The sequence below is a fragment of the Herpailurus yagouaroundi genome, unplaced genomic scaffold (assembly GCF_014898765.1).
Source record: "Herpailurus yagouaroundi ecotype Mexico unplaced genomic scaffold, PumYag 28, whole genome shotgun sequence".
Taxonomy (NCBI): Eukaryota; Metazoa; Chordata; class Mammalia; order Carnivora; family Felidae; genus Herpailurus; species Herpailurus yagouaroundi.
This window is the reverse complement of record NW_024412376.1, coordinates 24873635-24891596: the sequence shown is the minus strand read 5'-3', so window position 1 is coordinate 24891596 and position 17962 is coordinate 24873635. Positions and strand designations below refer to the sequence as shown.

At 39.5% G+C, this 17962-nt stretch overlaps 1 protein-coding gene across 1 annotated transcript in view; it reads left to right on the top strand.

Annotated features, from left to right (window-relative positions):
• Positions 1-17962, top strand: part of CPE (carboxypeptidase E) — a 115896-nt gene that overhangs the window by 69206 nt on the left and 28728 nt on the right. The window contains exons 2-3 of the mRNA XM_040471070.1: positions 11995-12191; positions 14115-14282. Of these exons, the coding sequence (XP_040327004.1) occupies positions 11995-12191; positions 14115-14282 (365 nt within the window). The remainder of the gene's footprint in view (positions 1-11994; positions 12192-14114; positions 14283-17962) is intronic.

Here is a 17962-nt window from a genome sequence, read left to right as displayed (position 1 = left end):
TAAAAATCTTGAAAGTACTTTACTGGGAGAATTATACACAAAATATGATACTGCATAGCCTATAAGAATCCATGACTATTCATAATTTATTCATAACTACATTAAAAATGTAGAGCCATGCATAATTATTTAATGTATTTTTAAAATTTAAATATTGGATATAAAATTGAGAAAAGCCATGTACTTTCCTATAATCTGACTAGTTCTAGAGCAGTATAGGGATGTTTCAAGAAGTCCTGTAATACTCTACCATCCTCTTGTACCTGACATTGGGTTCAGTATACATCAGCAGATATTTTTTTGTTCATGCAGTTTAGCATTTACAGTGAATCTTAGGCCTGAGGCCATGTAGCGGCCTCCACGATTATACTGTGTGCCTTTGGGTGGGCGGGCACACAAGTTGGTTGCAGCAAGCCAACACTAAGAAAAAACACTCAAGTTTCCAAAGAGTCTTTTTGTTATTTGAAAGTCAGTCTCTTGGGGCACCTGGGTGGCTCAGTCAGTTAAGCGGCTGACTTCGGCTCAGGTCCGTGATCTCACAGCTTGTGAGTTCAAGCCCTGCATCGGGCTCTGTGCTGACAGCTCAGAGCCTGGAACCTGCTTTGGCTTCTGTGCCTCCCTCTCTCTGCCCCTCCTCGACTCACACTCTGTCTCTCTCTCTCTCTCTCTCTCAGAAAATAAATAAACATTAAAAAAAATTTAAAGGAAGTCAGTCACTTGCTTTTTCTTTTTCTCTCTATCCCCCATTCTTGATTCTGGAGGTTCCGAAAGGCCCTCCTATACTCAGAGTGCTCCACAGACCAGCAGCAAGTGCTGGGGGGGGGGGGGGGGGGGGCGGGGGGGGCACACAGGGGGGCTCATTAGAGTTTCAGGCGGGCCCTCCTCCAGATCTGCTGAATTGGAATCTGCATGTTAACAGGATCTTCAGGTGATTGACAGCCAAGTTTGAGGAGCCTGCCCTATGGAATAGGTCAACACTAGGCTGATATTTTTATCTATACTCCTAGAAGGATTGGTTAATTTTCCAAACTCACTTAGGCTCCACAGCTCTTTGAAAGATCCCAGGACCACCTCGTATTACTGTTGGAAGCTTCTAGCTTCTATATGTTTCCAGTATGGAAGATTGTTTATATTATGTTAATAGCGTCAGTCATGAGCAACCATTTATTGGTTACCTATTGGTTGTGGGCACAAAATGTCTCAAGCTGTATATTTTCTCACTTAATCTTCTCAACGACTCAGCAAAAGAAGTTTTAGTAAGCCAATTTACAGAAAAGAATCCTGAGGCTTGGGGAAGAGGTTATTTGCAAAAGCTTAGATATACCATGTTAGAGCTGAAATTCAAACCCAAGTCTGTCTTCTTTAAGTCCATGCTCCCCAATCCCCTAACTTTCTTTTAAACAGTGCTTTGTTGTGCTCGCTTCGGCAGCACATATACTAAACAGTGCTTTGTTGCTGCCATATTGCTGTGTTCCATTTGCAGTAAGGAAGGGCATGAAATAGTCTATTTATCTGGATCAGGAAACAAGCTTATGTAAGAAATGTATGTTGATATTTATCTGGGCTGCGATTTCTCTCTTTCCGGATTCTGACTTCTAAATGTCTAGTACAAATTCCTTAAGTCTGTAAGATCTCTGTATAGTTTTGCGAACTTTTTTTTGCAAATGTGAGGGAAGAGAACTCATACTTTTGTTTAAATCAAATTTTAACAAAAGCTCCAATGACTCATAAATTAAGAGCTATCATCCTACTCAGTCTGTATCCCCTGACCCTCACCATTGGAATTCCCAATTTTCGGCTGGCATCATTGAACTCCTCTCCATTACTAGACTTTCCCTGCACCTACTCCCAAATCACTCTTTCTTAATCCCAGAAGGGCATCAGGATCATCTCAAGATCTTTAAAAAAAAATACAGTTGCTCAGACCTCTTCTCAGACCTCTTGAAGTATGATCTTTGGGACTGGCACTCAGAAATCCGTATTCGTAAGAAGCCCACAACTGATTCTTACCTAGAGAGCAGTTAGTCAGCAGTGTTTTCTTTAACAACTTTGAATAAAAGGGGATACTTCACGCATGCTCTGGTATGGAATAATCTCCTGGCGGGAGACCTAGAGGAGACCCAGCCCTCCCAGAAGGGAATCATCACCACCTAGTACAGGCTTTCTAAGGTGCTGAGGCATGCAGAGAGATCTGGAGGGCTCTGTTTTGCTCCTTACTCTCTGAAGTATACTCTCTTTTATTGCCCACTGCTTCTGATACTAGTGTGTGTTTAGCGTTGCCAGCCTTTAGTTATGATTGAGAAAATAACAACCTGAAGATGTTTTGATAAGTCCGTTTGACCTATGAGTTATCTTCTTCCTGAGAAGAAGGAAAAGAAAGTTCCAAGGAGTTTCTGGGAGGAGATTGTTCACCTGCTTATTAGCAAACTGAAGTTTTTCTCCATTCATCCGTGTCTGCTAGAAATGCTTGACATCTTCCACCCACAAAGGTTCTGATGACATCACTTTCACTATCACCTTTGGAGTAAGATGGGCTGCTTTTTCATGCGCATGCAGAGTGGTGATTGGTGGATACGGACTTGTGTTTTTCCATTACTTTTTTTGTAATCTTGTTTTAGTTCACGATGATGATCTACCATCTTCTCTTTGTTCCAGAGAACTGTTCAAGCTGTCAGGTAACATTTATTGAGAACTACAATTTGTGTAGGGCAAGTTTAGAAGCTCAGACACCAATAGTTTGTCAAAGAAAAGCTATTAGGCTCTGTTTTTGTGGAATCCTAGGATCTGAGGTCATCCAGTCCAGCTTCTGCAGCATGGCTTCGAGATGGCTCTGTGCCTTCTAGGGGAGTTGATGACTTCACAACAGCCGTTCTGGCTTTCAACAGCTTGAGCTGAAAGAAAGTCTGTTCTTTAGCTGTGCTAAATACTCTCTCTTTAGACTTTCTAGTCACGATTCCAGTTTTGTCTTCTGGAGCTTTGCAGAATTGTCCAAACCTTTCCCTTCACAACAGCCTTCGGGAACCCGATGCTGCACCTAAACTTCTCTTCCCAAGCTACAACATGACTCCTCATGGACATTATTTTCTAAAACGGACACATTAATCACAACCACATATGTTACTGAGAGAGCCAGCAAAGACTGAATTGTCATCATTTGCTAGAAACCAGGTCCATTAATGTTTTCTTTCCCTGTCTTCTGGTGCCAGTTCATTGAACTCTTCTGTTCTTGGCCCCTTAAATATGTTAATCTTCACATTTTATTTTATATAATAAAAATACTGGTGAAAGACAAGAGAGCCTTTAAGAGTTATGTAAAATACAATTACTTTTATTTTTATTTTTTTGATTAAAAATTTTTTTAATGTCTACTTATTTTTGAGAGAGAGAGAGAGAGGAGAGAGAGAGAAAGAGAGAGAGAGAGAGAGAGAGAGAATGGGGGAGAGGAAGACACAGAATCCAAAACAGGCTCCAGGCTCTGAGCTGTCAGCACAGAACCCGATGTGGGGCTTGAACCAACGAACCATGAGATCATGACCTGAGCCAAAGTCAGATGCTTAACTGACTGAGCCACCCAGGTGCTCCAAAATAAAATTACTAAAAGATGCTTTAAGGTCCAGAATCCATTTTCTGTAGATACTTGCACAAAGGCATTCTGATAAACATTTGATGTTATAGATATAACTATTATAGTACTTTAAAAATAATTCTGTCTCTCCTGGTGATTAATATCTGCAGAAAGATTTCATGATACTGCATCATTAAAATAATCTCTGCTTTATCTGATTTCTACATTAAAATTTGTTCTATGTTCATGTCACGATGCTCTTAAACAAATCAAAGATTTTTTTGAATCTAAGACTTTTCTAGTTAGCCTTTCTTTAGATAGTAACTATCAAAAGTTTCATATTACTAATTTTAAATAATCAATTTCTGTGATTTTTAAACTATGGATTTCTGTGAGTGGGCACGGGAATTATACTGCCTTTTTCATTGTGAAGATAGACTTGAAGGTCAAGACAATAGGAAGAACAGAAGAAATTTTGAATACCTGGAATGATAAATTTTTAGAAAAACTACTTCATAGGTTAAAGTACATTTTTTTTCATTGATTTATTATAATTAGCATTACACCAAAGAGTGATATAATCCAGTCAATCAGTAAGTGCTAGAATAAATCACTCAGCACCCCCCCCCCCCAAAATTTCTCCACTCTTCTCTTCCTTTCCTTCTCTCTAGAATGAATGGATAATGGTGCAGTGCTTTAGTAAAAAGCTCTATCTCAACAGAAAAAAAACTCAAACCTCTTTTAATTCTTACTGCATAAAATGAAACATAATGAAGGTATGGTAGATGCTAGCCTAAAAAAAATATATAAATATAAATAAGCAAAAACACACATATTTAAACAAATCTATGTGTGTGTTTGCTTTTGTTTTTTTGAGAGAGAGAGAGAGAGAGAGAGAGAGAGCATGTGCACGTGCCTTCATGCGAGCTGGGGAGGGAGACAATCTTAGGCAGGTTCCTCTTCCAACTCGGGGCTCCATCTCATAACCCCAGGATCACAATCCCGCAAAAATCAAGAGTCGGAAGCTTAACCGACTGAGCCAATCAGGTGCCCCATGGTTTTATTTCTTATAATGTGTTTGAAAATCCTTCAGATTTCTTAGACCTCAGATTCTGCTCCTGGAGAACTGGTGAAGAAACTGTAAACCATATATTCCAAATGATTGCTCTCCATATGCAGTGGTGTGTGTAGGCTTCAACTGGTTTATGAGACCTATTTTTAATTTTCAGGACATTTGTGAGCTGACTGACCTCACATTGATAGCTTCAGATTGGCCATGATGGGTGTATTTATACCATGGAAATTGGCAAAGAGCTCAGAGCTGGTTGTTAAACATTTACTTGCTCATCATTGAATATGGGTATTTATAAAAAGTTTCTAGGATACTTGTATAAAAACAAATGTTTTAATTTAAAAAATTAAAGGTATATGTTAATATTGGGAACTCTGACATTGTTTTTATAGACTTGTAAGGCTAGTAGTATCTTCTGCTCTTTTGTTTGTCCGTCTTTCCTCAGGATCTTACTAGACACACGCTAGATGTCACTTGTAAGAGAACTTTAAAATTACATGTTATGGCTAATGCATAACTAATATTTTCAGAAATAATTCTGGAATGCATCTCTGCGGAAAAATTCTGTAATGCATTCTCTTTTGGCTGCCCATTAAAAATCAGATGAAGTAAGATTTTACTTTCAAGATGTCATGTAAATTTAGTTATTTTAAAATAGGACTATGAAGGAGGAAGCAAGGGGAGGTAATATAATCTTCCATACTCTGTGTTGTCTTCTGCAACTGATTCCTTCTTCTTTTGCCCTTCTTTGGTTTATTTTCTTGCCTTCCTTCTTTATTCTCTCTTCATCTTTTCCGTGGTAGAAGAATCTATTTTCATGTCTATACCCACCCTCTTCCGTTACTTACTTGACCCTTGGAGATTTTTTTAGGAATATGCTCAGCATTTTTGGCTGCTAAAATGTGCTAAAACGTGAGCCAATTAATGACATATTTATTGACAAGTTTTAGGAAACTTGCAGGGTTCATTCTGTGAGAATGATTTGCAAGCTATAATATGTTAGAATGTCAAGCAAGTGGAAACAATTAGTAGCACTAATGTCTTAACCCCAGGTTTACCACTGAGAGAGGGAGATCATTGATGAAAAGGCCCATCTGTTCCAGAGATGGTTCCAACTTGCTTGCATAGCCATTTGTAAAGCAAATCAGTTCAGACATTATACTGCCTGTATAGCTATTTATATATCTATTTCTCAAAATCGTTGGTTTTGTGCACATTTTACCATGTTTTTGAGATATAAGACTTTATTTTGGGATACTATAGTTATTCAGCAATGTGTTTAGTATATTACACGCACCAGGAACATGTATTTTGAAATTGTTGCCAGCTCTAAGAATTGTGAAGTCAGTGAGTTAAGTATACCTTTCAGATGAGTTAGTGGACTTAACATTTTGGCAATAATTTGATGTTGGAGGAATAGATTCAGCTCAGGATGAGTTTCATTTCTATTTACAGAATGAAAGATGGTAGAGTTCTGTTACTAGAATCAAGTTCTTTCTTAAAATACCCTTAACCTACTTATTTTTTTCTAAATAATGATGCTACACTTCTTAACATAGAGTTTCACGGTTTACCACCTATTTTCACATTTATCTCATTTTTCCATTAGATATCTGTCCTCTGCTCTTTTCTTCCCACGTAGAAGTCATTGAATTATTGACTCTAAGATTTGAAAGGGCCTTACAAGTCATCTGATCAAGTCCTCTACCCAAGTGGTCAGCCTGTCAGCTGTTTCCAAGAGGAGAAAATATTAGAGACAGACAGGGTGACCATTGGGTCAAATAAGGTAGTGAAAATAGAATTTCTTTTTTTGTGAGAAAGGCAGACAGTATGATTTCTTTACTTCTACCCCTTTATTTGATGATGATGATGATTAATTATTTTGGCTCAGCCTACTGAGCCTGTGAACTTCTGGTTTAGAGGCTCTCTGGTCACTTTAAGGCCATCAATTCCTACCATCCGGGGCCTTTGTCAGTCTGTCAGCTTCAACCTTTACCCATGGGCCAAGCCTAAGGCGTGTGACTTTCTGGGATTGTAAAATACTTGTGTTTTATTTCTGCAGCAATTGATATTTCTTCAAGTTTTTTTCTTTTCTTTTCTTTTCTTTTTTTTTTTTTTAGTGATTTAGTTATTTCAAATCACATTAATAAACAATTGGAACAAATGAAGAGTTAAAAGTACGGAACGTAAAAATCGTTTGCCTGCTCCAGTTTGAAATTTATTTATTTCTGACTTCAGTAAATCTTTGGCTCTTATTTTAAAATGCTTATCAGTTATTCTTCTCTTGTTGTGATGAGGATACAAATCCAGGCAGGTACATTGATTGTTCTGTGACGCAGATGGAAAAGACGGAAACCCAGCCAGGTTGGGGCTTGGTTTGTCAGGTGATTATCTTTTAATCGTGGCTTGATCGATGACTGTATGCCATGTGAAGTCACTGGAAAAGTGATGGTTACGTGAAATTGTGGAAAGATTGATGCAACAGGGGGAACTGTGCTTCCTGAGTCAATGCAATTGGCAATTTGGCAAATTGCGCAAATATGATTCCTCAGCTGCAGGATCAGGAACTCAGGGTAATCACTGTGTAAAAAGGAAAATGAATTCGCTAGCGAGTGCAGAAGGTAAGATGAATGTAAAATCAACCATCTCCAAGTGCACTAAGAGTAGTTCTGCCGCCTTGGCTTCCCATTGCCAGGAGAGGGATGAGCTAACACCTGGGTGTGTGTGCGTTACCAACTGTGTCCACAGGAGATGATACACCTGCTAAACCCGGGATTCGTTCTGTATGGACACCGTAAACAGGCATGCACACGTCCTCCATTTCACAGCCCATTGTTAACTCCGGCTTTAGAGCCACAGAAAAGAAAATGAAGTGTTGATGAAAAGCCGTCAGTCCTCCTGTAAACAAATGTAAGGTAAACGGACTTAGAGGGGCTTATTGTAAGTTCAGAGTCTTCAATTTTATCTCTATTTCCAAATGAAGGATTCTGAAGGCAAAGCCTCTCCAGGACTCTTTGTTTAGACTTTACAACAAAAATAGTCTTAGGGAGTTCTTGCCTAGAGGTTTTGTGGTTCTCTTGTGACCATGGAGATTAATCTTCTTCCTGGGAAATCAGCTGTTCACAACACTGCTGCTTTCATTCCCAGAGAATTTCCATTCCCGCCTGGGAATGTCGGATACAGCAACAAGCATTGAGGTCTCTAAATATTGCCCCCAGGTCACGAACTCCCTGACCCTGTCTCAAGTCCCCTTCAGTTATTCATTTTCCTCCTCACTGTGCCAGAAAGTTTTCAGGTGGCCACAGCCCAGCTGCATCTCAAGGGCACTTTCTGCTGTTGGTGATACTGCTGGGAGGTTGGGAGTGAAAAGCAAGACCATTCATTTATTCATTTACTCATGGATTTATTTAATCAGTATTTATTGTGCTCTTGTTGTTTTTCAGGCTCTACGTTGGGTAGGAGTAGTGCACTAGTGAGCTAAAAGAGACGCCATCCCAAGACTGACAGACCATGTAGTCTGGGGGTGCAAGATCAAACAATCACACTGATTAGTGTATATTTTCACACTGAGGTATTAAACATAACGGAAGAACTGGAGTTAGACTAGAGATACTCTGAGGAGACCATAGTTTTCCATGACTGGAAGAATGTGAAGGCAGAATGGGTGTGAGAGAAGTAAAGAGGCCAGAGCCCCAGTGAAGGAGTGCCTATGGAGACTAGGGAGGTGCAGCAGGCCGAACCACAGGGAAATTAAAGCCCTTGTAGAGAATTTTGGTCTTTATGGTGAAAGCAAATGGGAAGCTAGTTTGCTGACGGGTTTTAGATGGAGGAAACCCAATGGGGGTTGGGTCATGAAAAGATAATTTTGGCAGTGGGAGGGAGAAGGGCCATATAGGTGGCAGGGATATTCCTTCCACTTTAGAACCTTGAAGCTGGTTGGTTATGTATCCAACATTTCTTCATCGTTGCCTCACTGCCGAATACTGTTTGTGTGCACATCTGTGTCCTCCTCCAGACCCTACATTCTTTGAAGTTTGGGACGCTCTTCTATTGGCTTTCGGGTCTCCTGTAGTGTCAGACACCAGTTTTGCATATGCATCCAACAGATGCTTTATTTAAATATTTTCTTAATATTTCTTTATTTTTGAAAGAGAGAGTGTGAGTGGGGGAGGGGCAGAGGGAGAGGGAGACACAGAATCCGAAGCTGGCTCCAGGCTCTGAGCTGTCAGCACAGAGCCCGACATGGGGCTCGAGCCTGCAAACCGTGAGATCATGACCTGAGCCGAAGTCAGCACTTAACCGACTGAGCCACCCAGGCACCCCCAACAGATGCTATATTTAAAAAGTGTGGCTCTTCTTCATCTCACAAGACACGTCAGTAGGCTTAACACAGCTCTTCTGTATTCTGGGGATGGCATTATCTAGCAATCTAATTTGTTCCAGAAGACAGTGGAAGATAAAAATACACTTGCCTTTTTCTTTTGCTAAGTCACATGTGCCTTGAATTCCATTTCCATACATTAATGTCTTCTAGAAAATGACCTTTATAGTTCTCTCTTCATGTCAAACTAAAGCATTGCTATTGTCATTATTATTACTATCTCCTCATAAATATAAGACACATTTTAGGGGAGATTTGCTTCTCAGAGAAATTTCCTACAGAGTTGAAGAAACAAAGTCACATCGGAAATTTTCTGACTTTGAAAACCAGGCGTTTTTGAGGCCATAAGGGTGGTAATGCTTGTGTCAGAGCCTAGAGGGCAAGTTCTCTGCAGAAGCATTCAGATTCAAATATAAAATATACTGTGATGACCAAACACACACTGGGGGGCTAAGCGAGTATGAGTTTGCTATTTCTCCTTTAAATGAGTAAATGTGTATACATATATGTGTATGTGTGTGTGTATGTACATATATATATATATATATACACTTTTTTTTTAACCAGAGAAGTAATACAAAATTTCAGTGAGTTAATCTATCTTATCTTATCTATATCTTACGTATATCTTATATATCTTATATATATATCATGTATGTATGTGTATATACATACATGAAATATATATATACACATTTTTTTTTTTTTTAACCAGAGAGGTAATACAAAATTTCCGTGAGTTAATCTACTATTTTGGGTTGTGGGCCGAGCTCTTCTGACTGACTGAAGCCTCCAGCAAAGCTGTGCTTAGGTGAGGGGCAGGACCAGACTGCCTCCCACAGTGCAGTCTTCTCAATAACTTTGTCAAAGAGGCTTGTAATCTTCCCCTGGCTGTTTGATCTCTATTTTCTTTTGTAGCGGACTGCTACAGTTTCTTTTGTGCCTCAATCAGATTAATATCCAGTAGGGGAAGGTATAAAGCATATGAGTTTGACAGAAAGGAAGAAGGTTATTATGACATTTGAAATCAGAAGCAAAGAAAAGATCTCTTCTCATATACCTTGTGGGCAAGTCCGTGGGGGTAGTTTTGTTAGCGACTTTCACTGAAAGTAAAAAAATGAGGGGCATATAAATAGCACTGATCCTGCTCCTGCCTAGATTAAGATTAGCTTAAGTGCGGGCTGAAAGGTCACACAAGGGCATGGTTCTCTGTAATAGGTAATCATTTAAATCACACACTCAGGAATCTCATGCAAAGGATGTTCAGATAACATATTTCCAGAAGAAAAATATTTCCAGCTTTTCTTTTACCAGGGGTGAGAAGTTCTAGTTGATTTTGTAAGTGGGAAAATTCTTTCCACTGCAGAAATTGGGCCTGGGGGAAGGATAAGGCAGAAGGGAACAGAACAACAGGATTAATTAAGATCATTTGCTGCTCTGCTCCACAATTTTATTACTCCTCCTAAAATGCAATGGAGAGCAGCAGAAACGGGCCACAGTGATTTGTGTTTGAATTCTGAGCCCTTCAGCAAAACGTATCCTCTATGGGCTGCATTTGTGCAAGAAGAATGGCAATAAAAATATCTGTCTTTCCCATTTTAGTGGGCTTTTGTAAAGAAAAAATTAGATTATGGAAGGAAAACACCACACTTGTTATTTGCCAGGCACCGTTCTAAGCATTTATACTCATTCTTTCACTTGGTTCTTAAAATAATCTTATAGGTAGACTCTATTCTCTCCTTTTATAGGGAAAACAGAGCCACGGAGAGCCAAAGTAACTTGCTCAAGGCTGGCCAGTAAGTCTTGGTGCTAGGATTTGAACCCATGCACTCGGGTTCCAGAAGTTCATGCTTTTAATCACTCGGATTAAAAAGAGGAAAAACAACAACAACAACAACAACAACAACAACAACAACAACGACTCTTAACTAAATGAGAAGACCAGTTTTTGAATCCTGGCTTCATGGGCTGTGTTACTGTGGTCAGGCCTCTTAAGCACTCTGAACTTCAGTTTGCTCATCATAAAATAACACCTATTTTTAGATGTTTGGTGAGGACTAAGTAAGAAAAAAATGCAAAGTTCAGTTTTCAACCAATAGGAGGCATGCAGTATATTATTATTTATTGAGGGTGGGATGGTATATTTGTCTGCTCGGGTTGCCCTAATAAAATACCGCTGACTGGGTGAACAGTCAGAACAACAGAAATCTATTTTCTTACAGTCCTGAAAGCTGGAAATTCAAGGTTAAGGGACAAGCAGGGTTGATTTCTGAGACTTCTCCCTGGTTTTCAGGTAGTCTTCTCGCTGTGTCCTCAAATGGTCTTTCTCCATGCACCTGGGGGAGAGAGAGGAGGGATTGCTGGTGTCTCTTCTTCTTGTTGAAAGGATTAGGGTCCGACCCTTATGATCTCATTTAACCTTAATTATTTCCTTAAAGGTCCTGTCTCCAAATATAGTCACATTGGAGATTAGGGCTTCACAAATGAATTTGGAGGAGACACAGTTCAGTCCTTATCAAGCTGGTAAGCTGGGGAGAGAGAATTGGAAGGAAAGTAGCATTTGGAGTATTTTTGATATTTAAAGTAGATTTCTTGGGGCGCCTGGGTGGCGCACTCGGTTAAGCGTCCGACTTCAGCCAGGTCACGATCTCGCGGTCCGTGAGTTCGAGCCCCGCGTCGGGCTCTGGGCTGATGGCTCGGAGCCTGGAGCTTGTTTCCGATTCTGTGTCTCCCTCTCTCTCTGCCCCTCCCCCGTTCATGCTCTGTCTCTCTCTGTCCCAAAAATAAATAAAAAACTTTGAAAAAATTAAAAAAAAATAAAGTAGATTTCTTAGGTAGCAATTCGGGAGGCAGAAGAAACTGTCAGCTATGTGTAGTAAATTAGGAGATATACAATATACTCATAAGTGTATGCCATTTGTATTGCATTTGGAGCTATAGAAAGTGTCTCCATACTATCGATTTTTGCTCTTTTAGGGGAGCCTGAATTTAAATACATTGGGAATATGCATGGTAATGAGGCCGTTGGACGGGAACTGCTCATTTTCCTGGCCCAATACCTGTGCAACGAATACCAAAAGGGGAACGAGACCATCGTCAAGCTGATCCACAACACTCGTATCCACATCATGCCTTCCCTCAACCCCGATGGCTTTGAGAAGGCTGCATCTCAGGTGAGTTCTGGCCAGCTCAGCTCAGAGCAGGGCACGCTTTCTTCATTTCATATGTTTGTACCTATGTGCTTATGTGTAAGTAATATACTCATATGAAGTTTACACAGAGGGCAGAGGAGGATATAAGGGACATGCCATTCAACTTGCTGGCAAGACAAAAATTTAGAAGGTAAGAGATGGTGGGTGAATTTCTTCAGCAGAGATTGCCAATGAGAAATTTTGTTAATAAGTCAATATTCAATTGTTTTGTTGTTAAATAAATCATATTTATTCACCCACATTTGTGACTAGATAAATTTCCTTTCTTCTAAAAATCTAAAAATAGGACTATTGCCAAGTGTTGAAGAGTAATGCCATGGCTGTCTCTGAATGAGGTGATGTCCTAGCGCCCTCTACTGACAACGAGGAAGAAATATTTTGGCCAGATGAATGTTTAATTCTTGTCTATGTATGAGGAGTAAAGTAAAAAACAACAACAACAAGAACTCTTCCTACATCAAACATGAAATTAATTTAATACATTGTAACTGTTAGAGAACCTGGGAAGTAATGACAAAATTGTAAGAGAAAATATATGGTATGCGTTCCCTTTTTGTTTGCACAGGTATGGAGAACCTTAGCTGCAGTTTTCTTATTTTATAGGAAGGTACTAAAGTATATAATAGGATGCTTATCTCCAGGTAGAAAGTTGATTTGTACCCTAAAAATGAAAGGTCCAGTGATCTGTCGGTTTGACATTGTAAGAAACCCAGACAGTGAATTTCTGTAAATAACATCGATACAATTTCTAAAGTGATAAAAGGAAAATTCTAATAACATAGAGAATTAAATTATTTACTATCTTAAGAACTGTAATATTATTTATTATAATTAATAATTATAAATATAATTATTTATATTAAGAATTGTAAGACAGAAGGACAAAAAGATTATCATTTTTATTTTCCGTTTTAGATTTTTATTCCTTAGAGTCTAAGTTATCTGGGCTTATATAATCTCAAGAATATGGGAATTAGCTCTATATCATAGATTATGTATAATTTAATAGTAAAACAAGAAATACGCATTATGGAATATAGCTAAATGTCTTGGAGATTCATTAAATTTCCAGATTATGCCATTACTGGAATAAAGGGCTTAAAATTGAACAGAAATTTTTCAATTTACAGAGCTCTATGAAGTTGTTCATGAAGACTGTAAGAGGGAGGTATATTACAAATATGTAAATAATTTATGTTAAACTCATTTAAAACCTTCGATCTTTAGTAATTTCTTTTGAATACTTAAAAGATTGATTGCTGTGATTTACAAAGCCAATGAATATTTTACTTAAACCCAAATCTAGACTGGCATGATTCATTTAATAAAATTTTTTTTAAATGTTTTTTTGAGAGAGAGACAGAGACAGAGAGAGAGAGACAGAGCATGAGTGGGGGAGGAGCAAAGAGAGAGGGAGACACAGAATCCAAAGGCTCCAGGCCCTGAGTTGTCAGCCCGATGTGGGGCTTGAACCCTGGAATCTTGAGATCATGACCTGAGCTGAAGTCAGATGCTTAACCGACTGAGCCACCCAGGTGCCCCTAGATTGGCATGCTGTGAAAGGTATCATCTATTACTAATATATACAGATATTTTTTTGCAGTTTGATGATACATATCTTTTAAATGTAATTATTATTACATTTAAAATATTATTATTTAAAATATTATTCATTGAAAATATTTTTGAAATGAGCATAACAAATACTTTAAACCTGATACCTTCATATGTTTGTCAGTAAGAGAGTGAAAATGCAGCTTTGAGAGGACATTGCTGAAATAATTAATCTTAATAAATTATTTTAAAAATCATTGATGAAAACCTTAATTAGATAGTAACAATGGTACTAAAGAACTTATTATTTTCCCCCTTGATCTTTTTCAGCCTGGTGAGCTCAAGGACTGGTTTGTGGGTCGAAGCAATGCCCAGGGAATAGATCTGAACCGGAACTTTCCAGACCTGGATAGGATAGTTTATGTGAATGAGAAAGAAGGTGGTCCAAATAATCATCTGTTGAAAAATCTGAAGAAGATTGTGGATCAAAACACGAAGGTAGAGAATATGTGTGGTTTACCTGGGTTCTGTCCTCTAGCCTAAGGAAATGTGTTCTAATATCTTCAACATAACGGAGGACTTAAGAGTAATACTAAAGCTTGTATGGGGTAATTAGCCAGTGCCTGGAAAGTCAAGGCTGGAGACCATGGAATTGGGCAGGGGGTCAGGGGAATAAGAAGTGGGGTGGGGACATGAAGGAAGAACCCGGTTGGGGGTGTCTTAAAAAGTCTTCACGGGCCTTTCAGAGGTGCTTTATCAGCACATCAGAGCATTTCACACTGTTGATCTTTTTCTTTTTTTCCAGAACTTTCTCCTTCTTTGCTTTGCACAACTGCACTCTCTCATGCCCCTTCTACTGCCTTTCCAATTACTGCTCAGCTTCTTTCCCGGCTTCCTCTACCTTGGCTAAGTGCTGGCCTTCAGGGTGCAATCTGCTACCCTTATCTCTTTCCCTGCAGACCCATCTCTGCAACTCCCAATCTCCTGTGGAGTTCTCTTTCTCTATTTTACTTACTCACTGAGTGCCTTTATCTGGCGACACCCAGGGCCTCAAAAAGAAACATTTTCCATAAGAAAACAGTGTTTTCTCATTTACCCTATCATCAAAGCCTAGATTTTCTCATCACTGTTACCACCCACCAGCAATCAGTTGGATCCCAGTGATTTGAGGGCCATAACACTTCTTCAGTTTCCTCTACTCTGCAAATTCATTCCACTTTTTGGTTCAGGCCCCCACCGTCTCCTGCTCTGATGAATACAGTAGTCCCCTATTCTTGCTTTGGGTTTCAGCCTCTCTCAATTCTGTTCAATCTTCTCAGATTCCTCCAGAGTGATCTTCATACACAGATTACTGCCCCATTGCTTATAAAGCCTTGCCAGCTGTCCACTGTCCAGAGGATAAAGTAAAAACTCAGTATGTCAGAATTGTGTGATGGCTTGGCATGGAGACTCTGCAAGCAGCCACCTTGGCCGCCCTGGCTCCATATTTGCTGCATGAGTTTTGGAAAGTTATTTAACCACTATATGCTTCTGCTTCTTCATCTGATATGGAGATGATAATGTCTACCCCATAGGATGGTTATAAGGATTGAACGAGTTAATAGATATAAAGTACTTGAAGTCAGGACCCCAGAACTACTATTATTAGTTCAGCATACTTTCTCAGTGCTCTGTGTTATGTACGTCAGGGTGAGATGGATGCATTGACATCTCCACTAAACTTCGATGCTCCTTCAAACCAATATTGTTTGAACGTTGTTTTCAGTTACCTGGAGAGAGATCGAGCCCACAGTGGAGGAAAGGTGGAGAACCGCTGTTGGCAGCTTTCAGTTCCTCTTCGATTTTTCTAGGCCATTCTGCTTTGGCTCACCAACTACTTCTTGTACCTTTCCTAAGTGAGAATGTGGAAAGTATGATTTCTCCGTTTTATTATAATGCCAAGGCTGCTCAAGTGTCCCTTGGGGTCCGGCAGCTGCTGGCCGACCCGTTCCTTAATTGGGCTCTCATAGTCCACATACTCTAGTCCACCGACTCCTTTTTTGCTCCCTAAGCACACCATTTTCTAATGATTTTTTTAACATTTATATATTTGTGAGAGAGCGAGTGAGTGGAGGAGGGGCAGAGAGAGAGAGGGGGGGACAGAGGATCTGGCTGCTCTGCACTGACAGCAGCCAGCCCAACGCAGGGCTCAAACACACAAACTGTGAGATCATGACCTGAGCCTAAGTCAGACACTCAACGGACTGAGCCACCCAGGCATCCCCCTTTTCTTATTATTTTATGCCTATTTATGTGTTGTTCCAACTGCCTGTCATGCTTTTTCCTTTCTTTTCCATGTCATCTCCTCTGTGAAGCCTTCTTCAGCTCTTCCACACAGATCCTGTTAAGCTTCCTTGATGTTCTTTACAAATACTTCAGTGTGGTGCTTACAATTATATAGAGCTTTGTGTTTGTTATAATTACTTCTATAACTATTTTGCCTTTTAATTCTAGATTTCAGTCTTTTGGTTGCAAGAATTATAGTTTATATTTGAGTCTGACATAGCAGGCTGGAAATCTGTTATGAATGAATGCAATCGAGCTTGGCAAGCAAATCACAATATCTGAAAATCCACAGCTGGGGTTTCAGACAAGCATTCATCATGCGGTTGGGGCACCAGAGAGAGGATCCAGGAGATAAGCAGGGTCCTGGATTCTTGGTGTAAAGTTCTTAAAACTCTCCTGCCGATATTTAGGATTCATTCCAGAAACTTGGGCCATGCCTACGAGTGGAAGCTGGTCTCAGAAAAGGGCTGGCAGGGGCTGAGGATTCTAGTAGAACCTGGTGAGTGGGTGACTTAAACATTCCTGCTTCTGATTCACAGATACAGTTGCATTTTCTCAGTCCCCATGCATCTTTCCTGGATGAAGGGAGAGCTGGAAAGGCAGGGGAGTGGGTGGGGTCAGCAGAGGTGAAAAGAGGGCAGTCCTGTGTGATAAGCTGTGAGGGAGTAAGAAATGAAAAACTGTTGTGGGAGCCCCATGCTGATATTAGCCTACAGACTTTACCCATTGCTTGCATTAACCTGCCTGTGCTGTCTTCACCAAATCTGAGACACGAGAAAAGCAATTCCTGTCACCTCGCAAAGAAGAACCTATGAAATAAGTTCATGTTGACAGGACATTTGATTGGCAGCCTTTGTGCAATGCCATTATTTTCTGTCAGCACTACCTTCCTCTTCCGCAATAGAGCTTGTGTAATATTTGCATAATCTCTGTATCGGATATTTTCTTATTTCTAGCTTCAGCAATACTTACTTAAAAGGTGTATCTTCATGATACTTAAAAAAAAATTAGAGCTTTCATTGAAACAATCTCAATGCCAATACTTTTTCTGGGTAAAGGTAAATTAAAGAGAAATACATAGAAATTAAAAATTCGGTCTCTTTTCTGGAACAGAAGCAAGGTGTGTTTACATTGGACTAAATCTTCAGTAAACCTACCTAATAATCCTGGGATGATATTGCTCATGTCTGGCTCATCTTGTCTTGTTCCATCTCTGTCATTAAGACTGACACAGTGTTTAGACTGTGCCTGGTAGGAGACATGTATATAGTAGGCATTTACTTAATATTATTACACGTTTCCCCTTTTCTGACTTCTCCTTCTCAGCTTCTATATCCCTATAGTAGTTTCTATGTTTATTTATTTATTTTTATGGAGATACAGTTGACATATAACATAACATTAGTTTCGAATGTGCAGCATAATGATTTGGTGTTTGCATATATTGTGAAATAACCACAATAAATCAGTTAACCACTAGTCACCATACATACAGTTTTTTCTTGTGCTAGAACATTTAAGATCTACTCTCTTAGAAACCTCAGATATAGAGTACAGTATTATTAATATAGTCACCCTGTTGTACATTATATCTCCATGACTTATTTTATAACTGGAAGTTTATACCTTTTGACCACCTTCACCCATTTCCCTCCCCATCCCCCAACATTGCCTCTGGCAACTGCCCATCTGTCCTTATAATGGCTTTTAAATGTCCAGATTTGTAGGAATTAGGGGTTAAAAATGCAGATTAAAAAAACAAGTTTTTATTTGTTGATTTTGAGAGAAAAAGAGACAGAGAGCAGGGGAAGGGCAGAGAGAGAGAGAGAGAGAGAGAGAGAGAGAGAGAGAGA